The sequence below is a fragment of the Muntiacus reevesi genome, chromosome 3 (genome assembly GCF_963930625.1).
Source record: "Muntiacus reevesi chromosome 3, mMunRee1.1, whole genome shotgun sequence".
NCBI lineage: Eukaryota > Metazoa > Chordata > Mammalia > Artiodactyla > Cervidae > Muntiacus > Muntiacus reevesi.
Genome location: NC_089251.1, coordinates 3328509 through 3341070, shown reverse-complemented (window position 1 = coordinate 3341070; position 12562 = coordinate 3328509). Strand labels below are relative to the sequence as shown.

The window sequence follows — 12562 nt, the reverse complement described above, 5'->3', positions numbered from 1 at the left end:
AGTGATTTTCACTTTCACTTTATCAATAAATGATGTCAATGTCAATTAAAAGAACCAGTGAATGTCAAAGTGTAAGTTTCTGACACGATGTGATGCCATGCTTTATAATTCGTTAGGTTTAATATGGTCACTGTAAAGACTATAAATTCTAAGGTACACCAACAAAAAGCAAACAGCATTCTGCCAGTCTTAACCAACAGCACTACATCATGCTGAATCAGCTTACTTTGAAACCATGGTTTAATGACCCCCATGGGGAGGGATGGGGGCAGCAGGGGCGGGGCGGCAGGCGGCGGGGGCGGTGCTGGCAGGCGGCGGGGCTGGCAGGGGCGGTGCCGGAAGGGGCGGTGCTGGCAGGAGGCAGGGGCGGTGCCGGAAGGGGCGGTGCTGGAAGGCAGCAGGGGCGGGGCCGGCAGGGGCGATGATGGCAGGAGGCAGGGGCGGTGCTGGCAGGGGCGGGGCCGGCAGGCGGCGGGGGCGGGGCCGGCGCTTCTTACCTGGGGGGTCCTCTCCCTGCACGGTCTTCTGCTGCTTCTGTCTCAGCGGCAGTAAAGGGTGTGATGGGCTAAAAGCAGAGGCTCCCTTCCCCCTAAACAGAGCGGATGGGAGAGAAAAATCACCAGCTGCCGATCTTCAAGTTCAAAAACAGACCAGCATGAAATCACACCGAGCTGCAAAAGATTCACCGACTCTCTGGGAAAATTAATCACTGTAAAAATGAACCCCAAAAGTACCAAGAACATCAAGAAGTCAAACTTGGATAAATATCCGGACTGCAGCTCAGAGACACACTGACCTCGGGTCATGGCCGTAACACAAGAGGCTTCAAGCTTCCACAGCAACTTCAAGCTCGGTTGCGGCTACCCTGCTCACCTGGGGGGGCGCGGCACCCACAGAGCAAGTCCGGGCTACTGACTCCCTGCAGCTCCCCACCGCCCTGAGAAGGTGACCCCACTGGGAACAGCAGACGGGCAGGAGCGGGCGGCGGGGCGGACTTACAGGGCCTCGGGCTCCCCGAGCTGCAGGTGGTGCGGCGGGGCGGGGGACTGCGGGTCGGCCGGGCTCGCCGCTGCGGGGCCGCCCAGGAAGCTGCGCTTGGTGGCATTGGAGATGGGAACTGGGGGCCGGCTGCTTTTGGGGTGCGACACTGATTTAGCTGCAGAAACAATTTTATAGGAATAGTCTTGTTATTTACCGCTATTTACAACACTAGCGAGAAGAATTTTTTTTTTAAAAAATCCATTTTTATAAGTACTAAAAACAAAACTTTTACATGAAACCAAACTTCTCAAAAAAAAAAAAAAAACCCAAAAAACTGGTTTCAAGGTCATTAGGCATATTCTGTAATGAATAAAACAAATATTTTACCAGAATAAGTACTAAAATCAAAATACCCAAGCCAGACTAGGCCAGCAAGCACTGGCGTGGGAGAGCGCACGGACCCCTAACACGACGCAGCCTCCTCCCTGGGCCTGTGGACAGAGTCAATCAGCGGCAAAACCTTAAAGGCAGCTGGTAAGCTGGGCTCGGCCTGTGACCGAGCGCCTCAGTGGTCACTGCAGCTCAAGCCCCCATGGGCTCAGGGTGGAGGTCAGGCCCAGCCTGAAACTGCTCCCAGAACACTGGTCCAACAATGACAGTCCTGGTGGCCAGACCTCGACTTTGGAAGCAGACTGCTCACAGTCTGTTAAGCTCCCTGGTACTCCCTAGAGAAAGCCCTGATTAAACCCCACTGCTGCATAAAGGCAGGAGCCTGTAAGCACACCTGAGCACTCTTATTTACAGAAGTTTGCCACTCACCATCCTTCAGTTCCTGAACATCCCTGGGCTGAACAAAATCTGGTTTGACGTTCTCAAACCACCAGAATAGCTCGGCAATAAAAACCATAACATTTGGCTACAAGAAAAAAACAAAAGAAATCAAGGACACAGTAAATAGCTTATTTCCACGTGGTTTTAAAAATGTGCTTTTGATAACTGATTATTACCTTCAACACTAAAGGAGCATACAGCATGTCTTCTAGGGTGAGATAAAAGCATTTGTTAAGATATTCATTGGAGAATTCTCTCAGAAGCCGAATGTTATACAAACTGTCAGCCATCGACGTCACCTCCTTCAAGCATATATCTAACAGATAAAAAGGAAACTACAATTTATTATAAAGATATGCTGTTTTATGATGTGCATGCACACAGATCTGTGTGCATATATAGACATAATTTTCAATTGAAAAAAATTTTAAATGAAGATAGAGGTGACATTTAAATACGTAAAAAGCATTATTAAACATCAAAAGTGGTTCTAAGTAATGTTAAATATAGAAAGAAAACACCTAGAAAAAGATAGGAAAAATCTCCAGGACCTGAATTTAACTGTTAATATCTAAAAAGTATACAGAAATGACTTGAACTCTTAACACAGGGTTTCCAGCATGAACTGTGACAATGACCTTTCAGTTTATAAAGACCTGTGCACATTTAACCAAGCTTCTCCCCCAAGTCCTTCCGGTGACACTATCTCCATGGGTGGGAGAGGGGAGCACAAAACGGGAAACGTCAGGCTTGTCCGTCGGAAATGTACGGGACACTGCTAATCACAGAAGTCAGGAGCCCCGCAGAGCACGGCCTCCCTCTGCTGGCTGGCTGCACCCGGAGCAGGACCACTTTTCCATTTCATACTGCTCTGCAGGATGGCAGACCCTCAGCCAGAAAATTCCAGCACGGACACCCACGCTGGGCCACTGAGCAGGCTCCGAGGGACGTGGGCCCACCCTCAGGAGCAACCAGAACACCCAGATACCACCCAAGGCTAAACCAGAGGTGGCAGTACTGACGACTTTAATCTGCCTGTAAACAAATACACAAACAGGATTAAGAAGCTTACTTTAAAATAACTTTACTCCCAAGAAGTCATTTCCAAAGATGTAGTAAAATCTCATGCGCAAATGGGATTTATGTTCGAACTCTGTCCTACGTGGGGATGCCCTAGGACTGTGAATTCTCAAGAGAAAACTTTCATTAAGATGAGTAGCGTGCACAATTATATTGCTAAGAAATGTTCCTTTTACTCTAAAATTCAGGTTGTGAAACATTACAGATATAAATATCAGACTTCCAGCTACCCTCTACCAAGTGAATAAATGTTAACATTGTCCCTTCTCTTATTCAGATCTTATTTTCTCTCGGTAAAGCACCCAGTGCTGACCCACCTTTCCCCAAGGCAGCACCCTCTAAGCCCGGACCTCTCGCGTGCAGCGTCTGCATCACATGAGGCCTGCCCCATGAATCATGGACACAGCGCACTGCAACCTGGCTGACTGCAGACAGACAGCAGTCACGACGACAAGCCGTGCCTAGCAGGCGGCAGCCTGTTTCTTCCCCCAGACCCAGAAACATGTCTCAGAAGTTCTATGCTGATGTGAGCAGATTTTGTCATTCATTTCAACAGCTTACTTGTTGTTGTTCAGCCACTAAGTCGTGTCCAACTCTTTTCAACCCCACGGACTGTAGCCCACCAGGCTCCTCTATTCTCCACCACCTCCTGGAGTTTGCGCAAACTCATGTCCAGTAAGTCGGTGATGCTATCTAACCATCTCATCCTCAACCACCACCTTCTTTTGTCTTCAATCTTTCCTAGTATCAGGGTCTTTTCCCACAATGGTATTCCCATCTCTTTAATAGGTTTCCACAATTTCCCAATGGCTATACAGGATTCAGGGTTTCCCTGGTGGCTCAGCTGGTAAAGAGTCCACCTGCAACACGGGAGACCTGGGTTCGATCCCTGGGTTGGGAAGATCCCCTGGAGAAGGGAAAGGCTACCCACTCCAGTATTCTGGCCTGGAGAATTCCACGGACTGTGTATAGTTCATGGGGTCGCAGAGTCGGACACGAGAGAGCAACCTTCACATTCACTTAGGATTCCACAATTTCCGCTATTATGAAAAACCAAACTTGCATGCTTTCTTCACCGGGAACCCTTCCAGAAGGGGTCACAAGCTACACTGCTCACACCTGGCCCTGGCCTGTCCACACCCCAGCCTGCCCGTGGCTTCCGGCCCCTCCCTGCACTGGGCCGTGTGCTCGCCTGGACCACCTCTTCTTCAAAAAGCCTGCTCTTACTTCCCCTCGGGTTCTTCAAATCCTACTGATTTGTCAGAATTCTTTGTGTATGCTGGTTAAAAAACAACAGTGTGGCAACCCCTTGTCAATTTATATTTATTTCAAACATTTTTTTGTGGGCATATTTTAAACACTCAGTTTTGTGATGTTCCTCTGTCACCACAGTAAATTTTACACAGTTAAATGTAGGAATCTTTTCTATTACTTTTGATATTCTGTAATTTAAACAATCCATCCCAGTACCAATATCATAACAATATTTTCCTATTTTTTTTGCCCAAGTTTTTCAATTTTGCTTTTCTACCCTTGTGTCTTCTGTCCAAGGCATGGTGTCTGGCACATGTGGGGTGGGGTCCGACTGCATTCACCCCCTCACAGGGGGCACGTCCCCAGTCTGTGCTGGCCGTCCCCCCACCCGACAGGCTGTGGGCCACGCCAGGCGCCAGGTTCCCACAGAGCATCGGCCTGCGCCCCTCTGCCCAGCTCCCCGCGCTCAGCTGAGGCAAAGGGAAACAGAGAAGTCTGGGACAATCAAAGCGACAGAACACTGAATGGGTCAGTGTGCCGAATGAAGCAAAAATCCACGAAGCCCTCCCGACACAGGAGACAGGCCCCCGGCACTGCAACGCCAGCTCGCCAGAAATTCCCAACCGACGACCACGCTGGGGTTAAAAGCGTGACCAGGAGACCGATGTTCATGCAGCCCAGTCACCCGTCAGTCGTAAAGCAAAGAGCAGCGGCATCAAAGGCAAAAGGCCGGCACCCAGGGGTGGCGGCGTGTCGCGGACACAGCACCCCAGGCAGCACAGCTGGCCACACCGGGCCCCGACTCCCACTGGGAGGGCAGACCCGGACCCCTCCTCTCAGGTCCTGCCCCTGGTGCTGGGGGCGTCGGTTCCGGGGGCTCCCCGGGCTCTCGCTCGGCCTCCCACACCAGGGGCCACGTCCCCCAGGGCGGAACCTGCAGCTCAGCCTGGCTCCTCCCTGCGCTCGGATGATTCCTGACCAGCAGAGACAGAAGGCTACTACTCTTCATTCTCCTTCCTTCAGCTTTTTTGGGTTTATTTCTCTATTATTATCAAATGCACTGAGATCAATCTGGCATACTGATTTTTAAACTCCTTGCTCTGCAGGACATGCACTGAGGTGACAGTTCAGTCACTCAGTTGTGTCCAACTCTTGGCAACCCCATGGACTGCAGCACGCCAGGCCTCCCTGTCCATCACCAACTCCCAGAGTTTACTCAGATTCATGCCCATCAAGTCACTGATGCCATCCAACCACCTCATCCTCTGTCGTCCCCTTCTCGTCCTGCCCTCAATCTTTCCCAGCATCAGGGTCTTTTCCAACGAGTCGGCTCTTCACATCAGGTGGCCAAAGGACTGGAGCTGAGGCAACAAGTCTCCCTTTAAGCCATCTGAGCCGCGGCCCGTGCATTCAGACACGCATGTCACTCATTTATTCCACAAACACCTACCAAACACCGTTTGTCCCAGACACCCTTGGGGTGTGTTAGTGAGCTGAACGGATAAAGACACCTGCCCTCGGTGAGCCCCCACTAGAAATCCCGCTGTGACTCCAAGTTAGATCATGAAATGTTTTAGAGTAAGTTCTTTGGTTCCCACACACTCGAGATTTCCAGTCTGAAGAAAGACACTGCACGTTTCTGATTTCCCGTTTTACCGTGTGGTGCCGAAATCTGCCGTGGTTTCTCCTGTAGCCTTCATCAAGCCTGTCCTTGTAAACGCCTCATTCCACTCCCACCTAAGAGGGCAGGCTCCCTGTGAGCTGGTGCCCTGGACCCCGCCTGCGCCCGTGTGCTCGAGTCCCCTCCAGCCTTCCTGGTCCCATCTGTGTCATCAGTCGGTCTTACAAGTTAGGTCACAAGTGTGCCTCCGGTCATCTCACCCTGTGTCGCTTTTAAAACCCCATTCTTAAGTTCTGCTACAGACACAGTGAGCCTCGACTCTCTCCTCCTACGGGCTTGATTCTTCCGCACCACAGACTCTCTGTTCCTAGTACCTCTCTGTGTCTCCAAAGCCCAGTGGAGAGGTGAGAAGCAGGCTGGACAAAACCAAAGTCAGAACTACTGAACCACTGAGGCAGAACTCCTACGAGGCAGCCGCAGGAGGTGCCGAGGGTCAGGGAGACCCCCACGCACACGAGCGTGCCACTCCGGTCTCTCCCCCGAAGCCTTCATGGTGAACACTGTGCGCTCCATCAGATGTCCATCTGCCCAGGTCTGCCTGCTGTGCCCGCCAGCCTACAGCCTGCTGCCTTCCGGCGGGGGCGGGAGCGGGGGTCCGGTGGTGGCCACACTCCCACACTGCAGCACTCCAAGTGAGACCCACACGTCTCCTGGTCCTGACTCCATCTCATGTAAACCCACCGCACACCTGCCTCCTCCCCACCCAGGATGCAGCCTGGTGGCCCACTTCCCCCTGAAAGATCCCCCTCAGTCCTGGGCCTGGGCATCCGACGGGCCTCCTGGTTTTGTCCCGCTGGCAGGGGGTGCCCCCCAGTCCTCCCAGGGCGCCGGTCACAGCTCCCATGGCAGGCGGCCTAGGCCACACAAGCACAGAGGCCTACAGGCCCAGGGCAATCAGGTGCCAATTCCGAGATTCTCACTAAAGACGGAGATCCCTCCCGGAACCTGAGACTCCCCCTCTCTTTCAAAGTCACCTGTGTGTTTTAGAAACTACCAAGCCCAGCAGGTCTGCACCTGGATCGGGGCGGGACCACGGTCAGCCCTTTGCCAGCCACGAGCCTGGCAGACACGCCCTGTGCAGCCAGCGGTCAGGGCATCTGTGGAACTCACGCCCCCGCCCCGCCCCACATCGGAGAGGAGGGCTCAAGGCAAACCCACATCAGCACCCCGTTCCTGCCAGCGCCGCTCGGGGCATCACTTATGCTGCTCCCCACGGCCCGGTGACGCCGCCGACAGCAGGCCTGCAGGCGTCCCCCCCCTCCCCCCCTGCCGCCGGTGTGTCCACAGGCTGGATTCTGCACTTGTTTTCCCAAACCACATTCAGGACACTTTACCTCGACTGGAGTGGGGCTGATCGGCTCTTAGCCGTCCCGAGACGTCAGTCCGGTCACTGATAGGGAACACGCTACCATATATGTCCCACCCCCCGCCAACCAGGTACAACGCAGGCCAAGCCCAGGCATGCTGTCGCCAGATCTACGCGTCCACGCGCTGCCCCAGCGGGCGCCAAGGACTCAGGGTTACCCCCGCCTGCTTCATCGTCTACACCGGCGATCTGCACGCCCTCCAGCCCCCCGGGTCCCTTGAGAGGCACAGGCCACACTCACCGTCCAGCTTCATCTGCTCCGGGCAATAGTAGTGGACCACGGCCAGGAGCGCCGCCCCATGGCTGCCGTCCCGCATCAGGTCCTCCAGCAGCGGGAAGTGGGGTGGCTGCCGCGCAGACAGGTGCTCTCGGCGGTAGCGCACCTGCAGGAGAGAGAGGACCCGGTCACCGCGCGGCGCCGGCGCTCAGCCAGCATCCATGGCAGCTGGCCGGACCACGGCCAGAACAACAGCAGCCACGCGGGAAAGCCTCGCGGTCTGGGTTACACCCTCTGCCTGGAACATGCGTCCAGACCCAGGGAACTGCGCTTCCTGGCCACAGCGGGCGACCGCGGTGAGCTGCTCAGGACACCAGGGCCGTCTCGCTCTGAGGGCCAGGCACCCCGGGGAAGGAGGCAGGACACACGTCTACGTTGCCAGGGGCTGCACCCGGTCCGCGGATGAGAAACAAGTTATGTGGTGAACGCCCTACGCCGGGAAGACCCGCGCCACTGGTCTTTCTCAGAACCAGCAGCACACACCTCGGCATTATGAAAAACACAAGGCAGCATTCACACGGAGTTTGGGAAACTTCCAAAACCAGCTTAGACAAAAAGTCGTCTGATCCATCCTCCAGCCCCTCAGATAAGTGCACGGGCACATGGGGAATCTGAAGGCACGTGAAGTGCTATAAAAAAAGGCATTTCTTCCAATGTTTCTGTGCCGCTGTTTTTATGGACAGGAAACAAGTGCTCAGTGCGGCGCCTCCCCCGCCCACAGGGGCCACGCTGTACCTGGGCCTCGCTCAGAGCGTGGACACACAGGCTGCCGGGTGACCACATCCTGCGGTGCAGGTAAGCCTGGCATTTTTGCAGCCACGCTTTCCCCAGGGTAGGAGAGCACAGTGCCGGCTCGAGGAACAAGGCCCGTGCTGATTTCTGGGAGCCGCATGGGAGAGTCAATCAACCCAAAGGAACGCCCGCGGCAGCAACCCCAGACTGCCAGCACCGGGCGGCCAGCAGCGGCGAGTGCACCGAACACGCCCCACCTGGGCCCGTGCGATGCGCACCACTCCCACCAGTCTCCATGGGGACTTTTAACTTGTTTCTCGGCCTGGTGCAGGCTCCCGCCCAGGGCCAGGCCCAGGGGCTCCCGCGTGCAGCCCGAGGCATGCGCCCGACCAGCCTCGTGCGCGCACACACACAGACACACAGCACACGGCACGGCACAGCATGCAGGAAAGCGGATGGTTTCTCGCCGAAGACGGATGGTGCGCGTCTGCGTTGGGGAAAGCGCTGACCCCTCCAGTACGGGAGCCAGCACTGCCCCTCAAGGGGGCCCAATGCCCCTCGAGGGGGCCCCACTCCCAGCCCCGGGTCCACTTGCTCGGGCAGCCGAGGGGAGCGAACCCCTGGGAGGAGACCCCAAGGGCTCTGCTCCCAGCCACATCTCCCAATGAGGCCCTCGTCTCGTCTGACACCCTCCTTCCGGAGGACCTCCACGCCTGACTGTCCTCACTACGCCTCGGACCTGCTTTCACAGGTCGCTCTCTGGCCTTTGGTTTTCAGCAAGTTAAGAGATATGTAAACACTCAAAAAAAAAAAAAAAAAAATTGACCTTTCCCCTTTGTGATTATTACATTTCAAAGAAGCAAAATTATCCATCAGCCACAAAGTGGACTCTGTCACTGTTCATGCAGATCCCACTGACAGTTTATATCTATCGTATCTCCTTTATAGTCGAATCCTAAGGACCATTTGATCCAAACAATTAAACTAAAGGGACAGGCAAAAATAAGGAAGCTTCAAAAAGATTTGTTCTGCAGAACTTCATTTCAAAGGGCACCACTTGGAGCACCAAGTATCTGTCCGTGGGAAACGGTGCAACAAACTGGGTCCATTTCCAGCGCAGTCACTGGTGGAGCACGTCACCAGGAAGAGCAAACCCAAGGCCGCTCGGCAAACCGTGCCGCGGGCCACTCCCGCCAGAACCTGTGAGAGAGGGAGTGGGTCCTGTCGCTGTCCCTGAAGTTCATCAGAGAAAGCACGAAACTACTCTTCAAAGGAGAAACACAGAGCTGTTAAGTTTACCTAAGCAAGTGGGCACACCGCGCTTTGGGTGGTGGCTACCGAAGGCCTCCCTGGAGCGGAGAGGGCCCGTCACGGCCCGTCCTGCCCAGAGCCGGGCCAGCCCTGCCCGCAGGGAGTGCAACAGAGCACCAGGGAGGACACTCAAACAGAGACACAGTCACGAGCGATTTGAAATGGAAGCAAGTGATGGCGGCGGACGGCCGTCTGCGCGCGGGGTCCACTTACGGGCACTAACTTCCAGTACCACTTGGAGGGAGACTGCTCAGGAGGCGAGGGAAGGAAGGCAGGAGAGGAGTCAGCAGGCAGGTCCGCTGAGGACGGACGAGACACACTCCACACGCCACGTTCACACGGAAGGTGCACCGCCGAGAGGCGAGCTGTGTCCAGCACACGTGGCCCGGGATGCCCTGCACTAGCAGGGGACCCAGGGGACCACAGGCACCCCGCGACACCAGCCTCTGGGGGCGAGCGGGCCAGGCCCCCAGGGGACAGGTGCCAAGCCCGCTCAGAGAGGGCCTCGGCAAGCCGCCTGTGCCTGTCTGAGAGGGGGCTCACGGCAGCCTGGCTGGGGTGAGGGACCCGCAGACAGCATCCCCGGGGCCCAGGAGGGAGCGAGCGGAGGCTCCCTCGACCCGCAGTCCCGGGACCGCAGGCTCGGCCAGCCACGGTGTGCACACGCGGAGGAACGTGGACTCGGGCACACACGCACGTGGCTCCCCCATCCCCCAAAACAGGGACAAACAGGATGGAGGTGTGTCGTTTCAGTGGACACAGGACCTTTACCCTCCTGAACACACTGCACGCATGGCCCACGAGGGCCCCGAGGGGACTTCTGGCTGCCAGGAACGTCCCCTCCTGTGCTGACTCCCCTCGGGTGACCCTGCACCCTTGGTGACCCTTACGCCCTCCCTCCGCTCCCCCATCCTCCCAAGTTCAAGTTCAATACTAGGCCACCCCTGCCTGGAAGAAAGGGCAGCGGGCTGCCGAGCCCCGCCGCCAGGGCAGGGCCCCAGGGCACCCACTCCCTGCCTGGAGAGTGAAACGGAAAAACAAGCAGGGAGCCCACACGGACACGATTCTCTACAATCGGGAGCTACAGCAACAGAGCGTTCCAGAGAAGTGAAATCTACCCTTTACCTTTTGATGAGCTGGACTTTCCAATAACTGCTGTTTTAACTTAACTTCTTTCTCTGTTATCTCTCTCATTTTAAGATTTACCTAAAGCGGAAGAAATCAAATGCATTAGGAAGGCAACTGAGACAGATTTCCAACACTGGGGTGTATGTCCCTTCTTCATGACCCAGACCCCACCTCGCCTGTGTGAACTCTCTCAGATGCAGGTAACACAGATGTCGTGACCTAAGACTCTGACCCCGTGACCCTTGACACAGAGGAGGAAGAAGGGCCTGGCGCCCCCTGGTGCCCGTGCGCTGCTCCCCGCCTCATCGCAGAGCACCCTGGGGGCTCAGGCAGCAAAGGTCACGGCCACCATCAAACACCGCTGACAACACGGCCGGGCTGAGACCCACCCGGACACCCGACAGGGGCCCGCACATTCCCTGACCACCACGATACCACCAGCAACCATCAGACACCGGAAGCACTCACTACAGCTGCTCAGAAATAAAAATACCTTTTTCTGGAATTATTAACTCAAAGTTAAGATCAAAACTGCAAGTTACAAAATAATACCATGGAGAAAAAGACTTAACAAGGCACGTGGTCAAAGCTATGATCAGATGAAATGCCATAGAACTGAATGTCTCATCGTTAAACAAGAACACAGATACGTGAGCTCATGCAAATCAAATCAAGGATAGGGAAAAAACTCTTTTTTAATACTTATTTATTTGCCTGCATCAGGGGTCTTAGTTACGGCATGTGGGATCTTTCATTAGGGCACACGAATTCGCCAGCTGTGGCGTGCGGACTTCCGGAGTCACGTGGCACACAGACTCAGCAGCTGCTGAGACGAGACGCAAACCCAGACATGCCCAGCACTGGGTTAAACGCAGTCCGTCTAAAACTCCAATTGCTTAGAAAAGACCCGTAAGAAACCCACTTTAAACAGAAAGACAAGGAGAAATTAAACGTAACAGGAAAGGGATCCCTGGAGGTCCAGTGGTAAGAACCTGCTTGCCAACGCAGAGGACACGGGCTCAGTCTCCGGTAAGGGAAGACTCCAAGGGCCAAGGGGCAACGAGGCCTTCAAGTCACAGCTACTGAAGCCCGGGGGCCCTAGAGGCCGCGGTCTGCAACAGGAGAAGCCCCCGCTCGCCTCAGCCAGGGAAAGCCCAGGCGTAGCTGTGAAGACCCAGCGCAACCGAAAACAAAGAAGTAATTAAAAAATAAAATATGAGGAAGGGAAGAGATGCGCTGGTCGCGAGAAGGCTGGAGGCAAGGACCGTCACCTGTGACAAAGGGACACTTTGCGACCACAAAAGGACAGAAAAATCCTAAGTGCACAAACGTAACAACATGTGACAAACACATAAAGCAAGGACGGACACGACCGAAAGGCAAAACAGAGTCATGCCTGGAGATTCCAACTCTCTCTTCCGGTCACTGCCTGACGGGGCGTGAAGCCCCCAAAGATGCACCCCACCCACGGCAACCTGAACTGACACGTGCGGCGCGCTGAGCGGACAGCAGACAGCATGGGGAACACCCAGCAAGACCACACAGTGGACACAGAACAAGCCTCAGTAAGCCTCGAAGGACTGCAGTCACACATCGTGGTCTCTGACCGCGCTGGAACGAGAAACCAACACTCTGAAAAATACCCAGAAACACCCCACCAAACATGGGAACTAAACTACAAGCTTCCAGACAACCCACTGATGGAACAAGGATCCACCAGTGAAACAAAATATCTTACAGAGAAGGAAGAAGGCCACAGCATGTAATAAAAATGTGCACCAAGAAGCCAGAAAGATAAAGAACATTACAGCATACTAACACATATATACGGAATTTAGAAAGATGGTAACAATGGCCCTATATGCAGGGCAGAAGAAGAGACGCAGAAGTACAGAACAGACTTTTCAACTCTGTGGGAGAA

At 54.7% G+C, this 12562-nt stretch overlaps 1 protein-coding gene across 5 annotated transcripts in view; it reads right to left on the bottom strand.

The window, feature by feature from the left end:
• Positions 1 to 12562, bottom strand: part of CAMSAP1 (calmodulin regulated spectrin associated protein 1) — a 42756-nt gene that overhangs the window by 11841 nt on the left and 18353 nt on the right. For 3 of the 5 annotated variants that reach the window (XM_065928152.1, XM_065928153.1, XM_065928154.1), the window contains 6 exons: positions 10639 to 10719; positions 7435 to 7576; positions 1989 to 2128; positions 1801 to 1897; positions 1000 to 1156; positions 498 to 589 (listed from right to left, as the gene is read on the bottom strand). In XM_065928152.1, coding sequence (XP_065784224.1) covers positions 498 to 589; positions 1000 to 1156; positions 1801 to 1897; positions 1989 to 2128; positions 7435 to 7576; positions 10639 to 10719 — 709 coding nt within the window. Of the gene's footprint in view, positions 1 to 497; positions 590 to 999; positions 1157 to 1800; positions 1898 to 1988; positions 2129 to 7434; positions 7577 to 9726; positions 9760 to 10638; positions 10720 to 12562 lie in introns of those variants that run through there. The other 2 variants (XM_065928156.1, XM_065928155.1) reach the window with 2 other exon arrangements.